The 14,947-nt window shown below is 40.0% G+C and overlaps 1 protein-coding gene across 1 annotated transcript in view; it reads right to left on the bottom strand.

Annotated features, from left to right (window-relative positions):
- mpp7b (MAGUK p55 scaffold protein 7b) overlaps positions 1 to 14,947 on the bottom strand; it is a 106,059-nt gene that overhangs the window by 20,412 nt on the left and 70,700 nt on the right. The window contains exons 12-13 of the mRNA XM_056464638.1: positions 11,450 to 11,614; positions 2,315 to 2,395 (exon numbers count right to left, since the gene is read on the bottom strand). Of these exons, the coding sequence (XP_056320613.1) occupies positions 2,315 to 2,395; positions 11,450 to 11,614 (246 nt within the window). The remainder of the gene's footprint in view (positions 1 to 2,314; positions 2,396 to 11,449; positions 11,615 to 14,947) is intronic.

The raw sequence follows: 14,947 nt of genomic DNA, 5'->3' as shown, positions 1-14,947 counted from the left end.
TTTTATGTAAATTCGGACCACAAGTCCACATATATGGACATCCTTTTTCTCTAAAAGTGCATCGTATCAAAAGATGATACTTCGATTTTTACTCTAATTAGGTTCCAATAAGCCCAAATAGCAAAGGGAAATAAAAACGCATGTAAAAAAAACAACACACTGGACCGTAAGAGGTTAAAGCATGTCCAAGTGGGGATCTGAAAAATGAAAAATGTCCCCTCTTAGCTCCAGGTTGCCTGTTAGAGGGTGTGTAATGACACCATGGGACCTCTTGGATAGATAGGAAATAGGGGTGTAACAGATCACAGTTGATAGCGATTTATACTGATTAAAACCCACGGTTCAGATTACACACGTGACCTGTGGATTAATAAATTGTTTTACTTGTAGATTGATACTAAACTTGTAACGATGGCAGAGAGTTTGCCACTCGCGTCATTCAAATCACATGTATGAAAGCATTTGGGCTTTTCTGTAAAATATAATGACAGAAGAAGTTGTGGTGGGTTTCTAGGTGTGTGGTGGGTTTCTTAGGTTATTAAAGGTGTTTTCTGTCACTACTTGTTTAGCCTGCATTAATACATTCAGTGTAAGCTGCATGATTAATCATTAAAAGATCGAGATCTCAACACCCACGCAACATAAATTGTAAATGACGGTGATTTGCATGCGTTTATTAATCCTTCGCATCGCTGCATTTATATTTGTGTTTGTAAAACGCAAAATTCAAGAAAGAGATTCAGTCTTTAGTTTACAAACAAAGATTGCAGTATATATACACACACAGACACTCAGAGAGAGAAAAAACTGTTCATGAAGCATGCTAAGTGATATCGCTAATATTGCTAAAGCTAATAACAGTGATCTACATCCATCAATATAACATACAAACAGCAAATATAAGCTAGTTGTCAGCTTTGTAGTACAAGTTTTACAAGGAAAAATACAGCCAAAAGATGTCCCAATCCTTTTATTCCAGAGCTAGAAACAGTGTGATCACAGCAGTGTATTAGTTGTGGTTATCATTAGCCGTGTACGCTACATGTTTGCCATCGTCTTACCAATCGACTTTGGCACTTAATACTCAGACGCCATAAATCAAATAAATGTACGCGTCAGACAGAGTTAGCCGCTAACCCTGTTTCACTTCAGCTCGGAAGCTTGGAGCCGAGTCAGAAATAAGGAAAGCTGTTAGTTTGAGCTTCTGGAGACGGGAGAAACAGGCAGAAACGTGGCATCTTTCCAGAATACGAGAAAAAAAGTCTAGCTGTTAGCGGCTGTGATTATCCTGTTCTTTCGTCGCTCTATCAAGCCCTGTCCACATCACTCTCGGACACTCAGGGAAAAGTTGCTCATGTTGTTCCACAGCTTTAGGCCTCAGTGTGGAAAAACTAAAAAATAATTGATGGTCTGCCTGCAGATTATTGATGAACGTTTACAAGTGTGTGGAATCAAGGCTAAAATATGGCCGGTTTTGATTCTTGTTTGTCAGTTTGTTTTTCTGTTTAGGAGGGTTGCTACTTTACATGCTAATCAATTATTCTGGTGGCACTCAGTGGTTAGCACTGTCGCCTCACAGCAAGAAGGTCACTGGTTCAAGTCCCAGCTGGGCCAGTTGGCATTTCTGTGTGGAGTTTGCATGTTCTCCCCGTGTTGGTGTGGGTTTCCTCTGCAGGGGCGCCTCCAAGGCTGACCACCCCAAACTCTGGCCACCCCAATATGATTTTACTGTTGATATTAATAATTGAAATGTACTCACGTAAATACACAATAAATAAATAAATAAATAGCTGCCACTAAATTATTGTGGATTGATTGGTGCTGGGCGATGCAGTGGCACAGTAGGTAGTGCTGTCACCTCATCAAGAAGGTCGCCGGTTCAAGCCTCGGATGGGTCAGTTGCCATTTCTGTGTGGAGTTTGCATGTTCTCCTTGCGTTCGACTGGGTGAATGAGTGTGTATGGATGTTTCCCAGAGATGGGTTGCAGCTGGAAGGGCATCCGCTGCTTAAAACATATGCTGGATAAGTTGGCGGTTCATTCCACTGTGGCGACCCCGGATTAATAAAGGGACTAAGCCGAAAAGAAAATGAATGAATGAATAATCTTATTTTTTAATTCAACTATAGGGATGCGGCCAGGTAGGGGGCCTACAAGACATTGTGCCCAGGGGCCTCTGAATTCTTAATCCTGGCCTGACACCAGGTAACAAACTTAAGCGTTTTAAAACGAAAATACATCCTTGTACATGGCACCTCACTGCTTTGTCTGAGATTATCAGGTTTACTTAATGCACAAATGTTAAATGGACTTACATGGCACAGCCACACCAAAGTGTTCTGGATCTGAGAGTAAAAGTCTTCTCTTCAACTCGGTCACACCAACCCCGCTAGGCCCTGTGCAACACACACAAACGTTTATCACAAATGAATCAACACTGACAAAGCAATAAAGCAGCGCTCAACATTCACTGAATAACTCACTCAGTATAAACACGCTTATCTAAATTCGGCAGTACCTTCAGTCTGTGCGCTCATCATCCCTGTTCAAATATTTTCTCTTTTATCTCACGCCCGATATAAAAGACTGCAGACTTGGCTGGTGAAGTGCTACACGAACAGCTTCTTGTTTGTAGGCGGACATGTACTGTATTTTAAAGCCTTCATGGACTGTCTGGACCATGAAGTGGCCCATTATTCCAGCAGGCATCTGCTGTTTCCATCACTGGGATGCAAGTATGAGGATGATGGGGTAATGCTGTATTGATTTCAGGCTGTGGCTCCCGCTACTCGCACCCTTTCCAAAATACAGATCCAGTCTCAGCTCTGGCCTGAGCAATCCCATAAGGAAAAGTCATACTTCAGTAAGGAAAATGAAGAATCTGTCTGGTGCCCATTCGAATGAGAGTAAAAGCCAACATCTGCCATGCAACAGACAAGATGTTCCCTGAGGGTGCATATCTAGAAACTGAAAGTAAATATGCAGTCGCTACATTGGCTGTAATTGTCCTTCTGATTCAGGAGTGAAATTTTAGCTTAGCTTAGCATAGATCATTGAATTGGATTAGACCATTAGCATCTCACAACTTAAAAAAAATACATATTGATAATTTTCCTATTTAAAGCTTGACTTATTTGTTGTTACATCATGTAATGAGACTGACGGAAAATGAAGAGCTGCTATTTTCTAGATTGATATGGCCAGGAACTATGCTCTCATTCCATCAATGAACTTTGCTGCTGTACCATAACTGAAGCAAGCGCATTGACATTACGCAGCGCTGTAGCTGAGGACTATTTTCTCACACCCTTTCTAAAACACAGATCCAGTCTCAGCTCTAGCCTGACCACTCCAAAAGAAAAAGTCCTACTTCAGTAGTGAAAATGAAGAATCTGTCTGGTGCCCATTCGAATGAGACTAAAAGCCAACATCTGCCTTGCATAAATAGACAAGATGTTCCCTGCGGTTGCTCATCTAAAAAATTTACAACACTGGCAGCAACTGTCCTGATTCAGGAGTGAAATTTTAGCTTAGCTTAGCATAGATCATTGAATCAGATTAGACCATTAGCGTCTCACCAAAAAAAAAATAAGAAAAAAGTTTTGACAATTTTTTTATTTAAAGTTTGACTCATCTGTAGCTACATCGTGTAATGAGACTGACGGAAAACAAAGAGCTGCTATTTTCTAGATTGATATAGCGAGGAACTATATTCTCATTCCGCCGTAATAATCAAGGAACATTGCTGCCGTACCATAACTGCAGCAGGCACATTGATATTACACAGCACTGTTGCCTAGTTATCTATCTGGGAACTATTTTCTCACACCCTTTCCAAAACACAGATCCAGTCTCAGCTCTGGCCTGTGCACTCCCATAAGGAAAAGTCATACTTCAGTAGTGAAAATGAAGAATCTGTCTGGTGCCCATTTGAGGGAGACTAAAAGTCAACATCTGCCATGCAACAGACAAGATGTTCCCTGAGGGTGCACATCTAAAAAAAAAATCACAACACTGGCTGCAAGTGATTCAGGAGTGAAATTTTAGCTTAGCTTAGCATAGACCATTGAATCGGATTAGACCATTAGCATCTCACCAAAAAAAAAAAAAGAGTTTTTAGATAATTTTCCTATTTAAAGTTTGACTTATCTGTGGTTACATCGTGTAATGAGACTGACGGAAAACAAAGAGCTGCTATTTTCTAGATTGATATAGCGAGGAACTATACTCTCAATCCGGCGTAATACTCAATGAAATTTGCTGCCGTACCATAACTGCAGCAGGCACATTGATATTACACAGCACTGTTGCCTAGTTACCTACCTGGGGACCATTTTCTTACACCCTTTCCAAAACACAGATCCAGTCTCAGCTCTGGCCTGAGCACTCCAAAAGAAAAAGTCATACTTCAGTAGTGAAAATGAAGAATCTGTCTGGTGCCCATTCGAATGAGAGTAAAAGCCAACATCTGCCATGCACAAACAGACAAGTTTCTGTTGTTCCCTGAGGGTGCACATCTAGAAATTCATAGTAAATATGCAATCGCTACACTGGTTGCAATTGTTTTTCTGATTCAGGGGTGAAATTCTTGGCATTCTGCATCAAATGCCTTTAGCCAATGTGGTCAACTTTGGCTTTTCACAGCTGATGAGTTCCACAGAAGGAACCAAATCGCATTGAGGTTGAATAATCCAACATTAAAGTATCTTGTCTGACCTGACAAGAGCTTTCTGCCTGCCCTCGCTGTCGTCATCCACCAGCGCTCATCTCGCAAAACAAACCTGCGGCTCGATGCTCTCCGGAATATTTGCAAGCTCTGCCTGTAGCCAGTTGAGCAAACATATTAAGGAAGATACAGTATATTTTCATTCCGGCGTGTCTGTTAAGTTATACTTCTATATGACATACCTAAGCAAGCAGCGATCACGGAGTTTAGTCAAATTAGATGTTAGCATACTGCTCCTGTGGCCAATGTAAACTCATGAGAATGACATACATTAGGAGCGAACCTAGTAATTTGCACAACAACCTGCTCTTTAGGGATGAGCAAACTGCTTTGGTGGGCTCAAAGTATGGCAGGCATCTTGTTCATCTCATAGTGGCTTCTTACCTGCTTATATGTAAGAAATTGGCTGTTTATTAGTACTTATGGCTCAGTGGGTAGTACGATCACCTCACAGCAAGAAGGTCGCTGGTTCAAGTCCCGGCTGCGCCAGTTGGCATTTCTCTATGGAGTTTACATGTTCGTGGGTTTCCTCTGGGTTCTCCGGTTTCCCCCACAGACCAAACACATGTCCTATAGGTGAATTGAATAAGCTAAATTGTCCATAGTGTATGAGTGTGTGTGTGTGTGTGATTGAGTGTGTTTCCCAATACTGGGTTGCAGCTGGAAGGGCATCCGCTGCATAAAAAAAACATATGCTGAAATAGTTGGCGGTTCATTCTGCTGTCGCGACCTCTGAAATAAAGACTAAGCCGAAGGAAATAGAGTGAATGAATGAATATTCTGCATGATCTTATTCTACATCTTTAATCCTAGCCAATTTTTAAAACCAACTACTATTAATAAGCAGAAAATTTAAAGTTTATTTAGGCAAAAGTCAAAATTAATGGTTTAATAATAATGAGAATTGTACATTAAAATGCACATATTAGAATGTTCGTGAAAATTATTATGACTTTAAAAGATATATGTAGTTTTGGGGAGACAAATGTTTGTGGATAATTTTTAAAGGGTCATGAACCCTCCTCTTTCGGTTCAAGTCTACCTCAGAATTCTTTTAAAAAATGCTCCGAGATGGGCGTGGAGCAGCGCTGTGAGCAGAGGGAGGAGTGGGCGTGGCCGGCAGAGCAGAGGAGCGAACAACTGTTGTCAGTCACAAAATGAGACACAAACTGTGAGGAGACCCATGACTTTATAGTTTACAAAGTTAAAATGCAAAGAAATAAAGAGTAAGTCATTTAATGTCCTGCTACATTTGTTATTCGTAATTTCATATTCACATGACTACAATTTGTTATATCATCATAAAGATAATCGTGTTTATATAAACACTATAAATGAGGAGGACTTAGGAGGACCTAGGAGGTTTCTGTCTATTCCAACCATTAACCCTGCCGGTAATCTGGAGGATTTTAAACATGGGCGAACACAGCAATGATGTGTCTGAATGGTAATGAACTCAACTGATAAAAGACAAAGTCAGCCATTCTCCAGTTCTTGTACAGCTCTTCCGACAAAAATGCTTGCTGTAAACCAACAGCTTTGCTGTATCAGCCCTGAAAGCATTACGGGAAAAAACATGCAACAAACCCAGTGGATCATGGAAACAAACTCACATGACCCGTGCTGTAGGCAGACACGGTCTCACCCAGTCATTGGGTCTCACAGCTTGGCAGGTCTGCCTTGCCTTCGGAAAGCATGTGCTCTCATGAATAATTAAGAAGCAGGGTCTTCTCATAGGATAAGAAAACTCCGCTATGAATAATAATGAGAAACCGACGCGTCACTCCACTAGCAGATTCGCGCTACATCAACGATTTTGATCCTGCCCCAAAAATTTTTTTAAACCCGGAAGATGAAGTTAGCTGACAAAAGCTCAAAATTATTCAGTTTTCTCCACAATTAAAACTAACATGTTCTAACGTTGTCTTAACTAATGCTCAACACATACAAATCTGTTAGAATCTCAAAAAAAGTACTCCAGGATGTCTTGAACCTCTAAAATGTGTATTATTTGTCTGATATCAATATAACTAAAGTCAGATATAAAAATAATAATATTTTGTTTATGTTTGGCCATCAAATAAACTTGTTTACGGTTACTTTATGGAGTATTTCAACTCACTTCATTTTGCCAGTCAGCTGGTTAAAACCTGGCTTTTGGACCTCTTGCTGGTAACAGTCTGAAAGATCCTTTTATTCTTTGGTCCAGAGCACACGGCATCCATTTCTTCCAAAAAAATAAATAAATAAATGCTGAAATACTGATTCATCTGACCACAGTACACATTTCCACTGTGTGATGGACCATCCCAGATACCTCCGAGCCCAGAGAAGTGGACGGCGCTTCTGGACACTGTTAACATAGGGCTTCGTTTTGGCACAGTGCCGTTTTAAATGGCATTTGTGTGTGTACTACGTATTGTGGTACTTAATAAAAGGTTTGCCAAAGTAGTCCTGAGCCCATGTGGTGATATTGCTTATAGATGAATGAGGATTCTTAATGCAGTGCTGCCTGAGGGATCAGAGATCACTAACTGAAACTAGATAAAGCCAATCACCGGTTAAAACCTGTTCAAAATGCTTATATTCTGACAGTGGCTGCCTGTTCAGATTAGAGTTCAGTTTAAAAAATTGGAGTTATTGTTTTTAAATGTCTAAATGGTATGACTCCTGTTTACCTCAGTGAGTTACTGACTTTACGTCAGCATCCCTTTGGTCCTTCAATCAGGATCTGTAGGGATTGTGGGGAGATTGTGTTTTCTGTTTTGCAGCCCTCAGGCTTTGCAATGCCTCACCACCGTCAATAAAACAGGCGCCATTCTCGGTTAAATACATATTTTAGGCTGTTTGGAGGTGTGACTGTTTTTTATTTGTTTGTTTTCCTTTCTGTTCATTTGTTTGGAAATCACATTGACACAAATTTGTTCTTAAAAATTATGCTATATAAATAAAATTGTCATGAGCTTCCAACCACCTGTAAACAGATTTTGGATTATTGCATAAAAAGATGTGCATGAATTTTGAAAATGCACTTAAGAGCATCAAACTTATTATTTGACAAGAAAAATGTGCATAAACTACAGCAGAAACACTTTCACAAAATAAATTCCACTTTGTGCATTAAAAAAGTCATGTGATTTTGTTATAAGAAATCATGTGATGATAAAAATGGGTGCGATGGACAGCATTAATGGACAAACCAGTGGGCCGAACACACAGTAAAGCATCTGAAATTTGTTTTGGTCATATTAAAATCCCTTAAAGTCTGTCATCACAGTGGTTCATTATTATTATACTTTATTATTATTATTATTATTATATAATAATTATTATTACCTCGAGAACTGTCTTGAGCGTCTGCTCTCCAAAAGCCACCACATGTTTCAAGAGTTCACACTTAGCTGATAATCAATAAAGCGTATTTGGCATGCTGTCCCGGGAGAGAGCCCTGAGCTCGTAATATCCTCGAGCCCGGGGCTCCCTCTCGTTAGAAGGGCGAGAGGGGAGTTCGAGCTCAGGTAGGTCTCGAGAACTCCCCTGCTTGTCGCCGTGTGAGAAGTGTAAACTAAGGTTGTTTTAGGTGATAATTTGGTTCAGTCGATTGGCTATGGTTTGTTTTTGGATGGTGGGAGGAAACCGGGGGACCCGGGGGAAAACCCACGCGAACACGGGGAGAACATGTAAACTCCACACAGAAACACTAACCAGCCCGATAAGAGGTTAGACTAGCGGTGTTCTTGCTGTGAGGCAACAGTGCTAGCCACTGAGCCACCGTGTCACCCTATCGGAAAAAGGGGAGGAAGTAGGGGTGGAAGAGGGGGGGGGGGGGGGCTTCAAGACGAAGGTAACTGGAGTGAAAAACTCTGGTTATTTATAATGCTTCTGTAATCATCTAATGGGTCAGATTACGGAGCTAATGAGGAGCCAGCCATGTTGATCATAAGCACGTGATCCTCTCGAAATTAGTTTATGAATAAACCACACTTATTGTGTGTCGACATTGTCATCTAAGGCACAAGTTATTTAATATAGAATAAAAAGACTTGCGCTTACTCTGTTTACCTTTTTGATATTTGGTGCCAATTTATCATGCAGTGACGATTCTCTCCTCTGTGATTCATTGAATGGAAACACTGCATAGTTTTATTTTATGCTAAATTCCATTTGCAACACTGGCTCATTCTGAAAACATACCCCTATATGCATTTCTGGAGATCAAAAAATAATGTAGCCAGAGCTACGTATGGCTGCATTTCGACTTTAAAAACGAACACTACGAGCGGTGTGACGCTGTTCCTTTTCGCACTTACCAGCTGACCGCTTACCTCCATTTGGACGGCTTTCCCACTGTCACCAGTTTGTCCAGTGGCTCATCGCATACGCCAGAGGATTTGAGACGCACAGCGGAGTTAACCGGGACTACAGTGTTCGATTCTGGTAAAGAGCAGTTCCAGAAGTTGGGTAAGCCAAAAACAAAAGCCAAAAAAGTAACATAAGTAAATAACAGAGTGAGAATGTGGTAAATTCTGAAAACGTGGTAAAAATCGGGTGGCCGCGAAGGCTTTACTTTTTCTAGATTGCTTTTGAAAACACTGTCGGTTGAGTTTAGGGAAGTGGGTGGGCGCTGGTCAATCGGTGCTTTTGAAAACACTACTGGTTGGGTTTAGGGAAGGAGGAGGGTAGGTCAGTCAGTCAGTCAACAGCGGCCTCTAGCGGATTCACGTGAGAACAGCAGGTGCAAATGGCAATCCCAAGAGAAATTTGAGATCTGAAAAGTGGTCACAGCAGCCTCTGGTGGATTTGCGAAAACAAAAAAAACATACCTCTTGGGATGTATTTGGCGCTCTCCGGAAATGTATATAGAGGTACGTTTTCAGAATGAACCTGGATTGTAAAAGTTCATTTGATTAATCCAAATAATTAAGGCAGCAATATCTTTTTTACAATGAAGAGCTCAGAAAATGACCGTAATCAAAAGTTGACATTCCATTAGGCATGATATGCTGAACTTTTCAACTGGTAAACAAACTGAGGGTCCAAATTTATATTCTCTCAAGTAAATGGAAGCGGATAAAACTTCTATTGTTTAAAATACATTATTCTGTACTTCTAAAATCTATTTCGCATGTGCGTATTTACAAATGCATGATATTCTACTTGGAAATCTGATGAGGCGTATGAGATCAAGTCTTTATCCACTGATGAATCAAAAATGTGTCCCTGCAGTAAATTTAAAGCATTAAGTCTTAGATATATCATGGGTGAGAACAGCTGTTGGCAAGGTGTTGGTGAACGAGAGACTTCTTTCCCAAACAAACAACAGAAAATGTACAGGAGCACAGCGAACTCTACAGAAGGACTTCAAGTGGGCCTTGACAAGTCTGGCCAAAGAGCCAGTATGTTCAAGGATTTAATTCAAAGACGTTAAATCATCTCAGCAAGGTCAAAACCTGGGTCGTCTACCACTGATATATGAACATAAATGTGGCACTAGACGGTGAGGTTCTTTTTCCAGCACAATAGATCTTTAGATTTGGCGGTAACTTCACTGTATTAACAAACCATTGACTAACATAACCAAATCTAGTAAACTACTAATTAGCTGCTTATTAATAGTTATGTAGAAGTTGGGTTTATATATATATATATATATATATATATATATATATATATATATATATATATATATATATATATATATATATATATATATATATATATATATATATATATATTCATCATTCATTCATTTTCTTTATGGCTTAGTCCCTTTATTAATCTGGGGTCACCACAGCGGAATGAACCACCAACTTATACAGCATATGTTTTTTTTACGCAGCGGATTCCCTTCCAGGTGCAACCCATCACTGGGAAACACCCATACACACTCATTCACACACATACACTACGGACAATTTAGCTTGTTCAATTCAGCTATACCACATGTCTTTGGACTTGTGGGGGAAACCGAAGCACCTAGAGAAAACCCACGCGAACAACGGGAGAACACGCAAGCTCCACACAGAAAAGCCAACTGACTCAGCCGGTGCTCGAACCAGCGACCTTCTTTCTGTGAGGCGATTGTGCTACCCACTGCGCCACCGTGCTGCCTATATATATATATATATATATATGAAGAAATATTTCTAATGTGTTTTATGCTTAACACAAGCATATTTATAATAAAAACTTATTTTTGTTATTTCAAAACGTTCACTTGAACCAAAATCTCTTGTAGCTCACCCACATATAGAGGAAGAATTAACATAGAGACTCTCACTGCATCAGCAACTACACAGCTACTGTCTTTAAATAAAGAAACATGCAGAATAACATCAGTGTTTCTCTGTTCATCTCCGACTCAAACACTGGCTCTACTCTCCTCCACAATGGTGACACACAAAGACACAGAGGAAATTTGCTTCAGGGTTTACAGAAAACTACTGTTGTTTTTCTTGATTTTACGGAATAATTCTGGCAGCTGGGTTGCCAGCCACATACTATGTTTTACAGTCCACTCCTTTAGTTTACATTCACAGTATATTACTGTTAAAATACATGTTTACACTGTGTTTTTACATCTCAAACCTTTAATATTAATTTAAGTGGGCTGCTGTAACTTTTAAGAACTGTTTGAAAAGTTCATTTATTAAAGCAAACAAGCCAAGTAATGACAAAACGCAAGATTTGTGGACTACCTTTTTCTTTAAGCCATGTTTCTCACCTGTTAGAAGCACAAGGCGGTAAGGCTCTTCAGGCTTTCTCTGGTAAGGCAGGACCTCCTGATATATTGGTAAATGTATCCCAGAATGCACTTCCGCAATCTTCTGTTTCACCTCTTGGCTTGTGTTTTTCTTCCGGCTCAGTCGGAAACTTCTTCTTACACCAGCTGTGAATGGAAGTAAAATGGTCACACTTAATTTTAATGTACAATTCATGCTATGTCAAACCGTTAACTAAGACCTTTAGCTCAATAATCTACTAATCAGCTGCTTATTAATAGTTAGTAAGCTCGGGTTTAGGTATTGGGTAGGATTAGTTAAGTAATCATACACTATAAGTGCTAATACACAGTTATTATCTTAATAATAGGCAGGTATTAATCCAGTTGTAAATAGTGTGAATTTTTTCTTAAAAGTGCAGTAGGTGATCCGCCTAAATGCTAACCAGTTAGCATAATATCTTTGAAACACAGTCCCTCCCCTGCCGTCCAAAGCCACGCCTCCTGAAATCATGAACGCACACATTAAAGATGACAGAGACCCACTAGATCATGGCATTTGCCAGTTAGAAAACTTTACAGTACTTTATAATACTACAACTCCAAATGAAACACTGTATTATATCTAGCAAGTTTTCAGTTGTGCAGCAAAACTTGTAATAATGTGCGATATTTCCTGCATGCAAGAATCACTGGTCTCACTCTCTCACACGCTTTGTCCTAAAGCGACTACTGTATGCTTAGTGTTTGGCCGGCGACTTGCAGGAATTACACTTATTACTAAGCCATTCTTACATGGTATTTCAGAGCGAATATTCGGAGTAGCATGGTGAACAATATAGTAAGCGTGTCACTGGTTGTCATTGTTTAAAAATGAATCAATGTGAATATAAAAGCAACTTGCCCTCAGTAAAGCAGGCTAGGCAGAATAGCGCTATTTACTGATGTTTTGTTGTTAAACTAAATTAAAATCTACATTATCGATGCTGTAAAAGGACCTTATGAAAGTGAAAATAGTCACATCGATCTTTCACCGGAAGATTTCAGTGGCTGAACAACACTTCTGTGCATATAACCCATTCACAACAACACAATCTACATCAGCTTTGCGTGATTAAAATAGTTTTAAAACATACATGACCTGTCTTAAAGAAATACTTCAGCCATGGTGCAAAACTCACTCCAATATTGATTCAGGATTTTCAAAAGTTTTGATTCAGCATTTGTGTCTACCGCTGTCACTCTCTTGTGTGCACGTGAATGAAATCTACATTTGTTGACAGACAGTTTGGGCTACTTATCAGAATTATGGGAATTATCAGCTCGACAATATTTAATTGGATGAAATTTTTTTTAGTCTTATGTCTTACCCAGAATATAACAGACATATAAATACATTTAGATCATTTACTTTAATCATTACTATTGGAATGTGAAGAGACTTTCAACCAGCACAACAAAACATGTTTCTGAAGACAATCACCTACTGTACCTTTAGATTAAGGTGATACCAAAAATCCAAATGACCTAAACAACACATATATCGGAATATACATATTTTTTATACATATTTGAATGTACATAAGCATGTCATAATATGTCGAACTTGATTTGATTCTTTTTTTCTCTTTTATTGAGTAATGTGTTTAGGAATTACAGCATAATTTGCTCAGAGTTCCTACCAAGTAATGATGCCAAAGAATATTTGGGCAGTTGTACCTTGCATCTGTTCCTTATTATACAAGTGTGTTTGTCTGGATCATTAGTGTATGTTTTAGATAGCTGTCAATGTCTAGTTTTGCTTTGGAATTGGTTCCAGGAACCTAAAATCAGACACAAGGATCAAGAAAGGATCAACAAAACCCATGCTCATTATGGACGTACCCCTGAATACATTTCTGGAGATCGCAAAATACGTCCCAGGAGGTATGTTCTTTTGCAGTTTGTTTTCACGAATCCACCAGAAGTCGCTGTGTACACTTTTTCAGATTTCAAATTTCTTTCGTGAGTGCTAAATCCACCAGAGACTGCTGTCGACTGACTGACTGATTCCCCACCCACCCCCTTCCTTAAACCCAACCGACAGTGTTTTTAAAAGCACCGATCACCAATTTCACTAAACCCCACTAATAGTGTTTTCAAAAGCAATCCAGAAAAGAAAAGCCCTCGCGGCCACCTGATTTTTACCACATTTACCACATTTTCACCCTGTTATTTACTTGTTTATTTATTTTTTTTGTTTTACCTGGCTTCTGGAACCATTCTTTTCCAGATTCAAACCCCTTCATCATGGTCAACTCCTCTCTTCGTCTCAAGTCCGATGACATACATGGCGAGCTACTGAGCAAACTGGTAAAAGCCATCCACATGGAGGTAAGCGGTCAGCTCGTAGCGCGAAAAGAAACAGATGCCATCGGTGGCGTTATACCACCCCGTAGGGTTCATTTTAAAGATGAAATTAGGCCATACATAGCTCTCTATACATACATGGCTTTCACAATGAGGCTGTGTTGGAGAATTCAGAAGGCGTGAATACAAAAGGTCAGATCAATAGACATGGAAAGACCAACTGCGTGGTAATTCTCTCAGTTTGGTTAATCTCTCACTGGTAAGCTTAAAGGAACCCTCCAGTGTTTTTGGAAGTAGGCCCATTTTACAGCTTTCATAGAGTTAAAGAGCCCCTATTATGGGTTTTTGAAAATGACCTTCCATGCAGTGCAACCCAGGCTCATTCTGAAAACTTACCTCCACGGACGTTTCTGGAGACCGCGAAATACGTCCCGGCGACACGTTTTTCTGCAGTTTTTGTTTTCGCGAATCCACCAGAGGTCGCCGTGTACGCTTTTCGAGGCCGCTGTCGACTCACTTTTGGACAGACTTTCTGACTGACTGAGCGAACGATCGGCTGACCCACCCTCCTCCTTCCCTAAACCCAACCAACACGTTTCAAAAGCAATCCAAAAAAATAAAAACCTCGTCTGACTTTTTTTTTTTTTTTTTTTTACCACATCCCTGCTATTCACTTGTTTGTTTTATATTTTGGATTCTGGTTTTGTCTTACCTGCTTCCTAGAACCGCTCTTCACCAGACTCAAACCCCCGTCTTCGTGGTCAACTCCTCTCTGCATCTCAAATTCGCTGACGGACGTGGCGCGCTAACGAGACAAACTGGTTGCAGCCGGAATGCCGTCCATACGGAGGTAAGCGGTCAGCTGGTAAGTGCAAAAAGGAACGGCGTCACACCGCCCCCGTAGTGTTCGTTTAAAGAAATTAAATGCAGCCATACGTACCTCCGCCAACGTAATTCGCTGTCTCCAGAAACGTCCGCAGGGCTACGTTTTCACAATGAGCCTGTGTTGAGTGTGTAACACATCTTTTAGGGAATTGAAACCATCTAGCTGAGGTTTAAATCTGAAAGTGCACAGTGTCTAAAACTATTGATTCTTTAATGAAACAGTTGACTCAGAGTCAAATAAATAAATCCAGTTTGGTTCGGATCTTT

Source organism: Danio aesculapii, chromosome 2, assembly GCF_903798145.1.
Source record: "Danio aesculapii chromosome 2, fDanAes4.1, whole genome shotgun sequence".
NCBI lineage: Eukaryota > Metazoa > Chordata > Actinopteri > Cypriniformes > Danionidae > Danio > Danio aesculapii.
The sequence above is the reverse complement of the archived record's forward strand: the minus strand, read 5'-3'. Positions and strand labels throughout refer to the sequence as shown.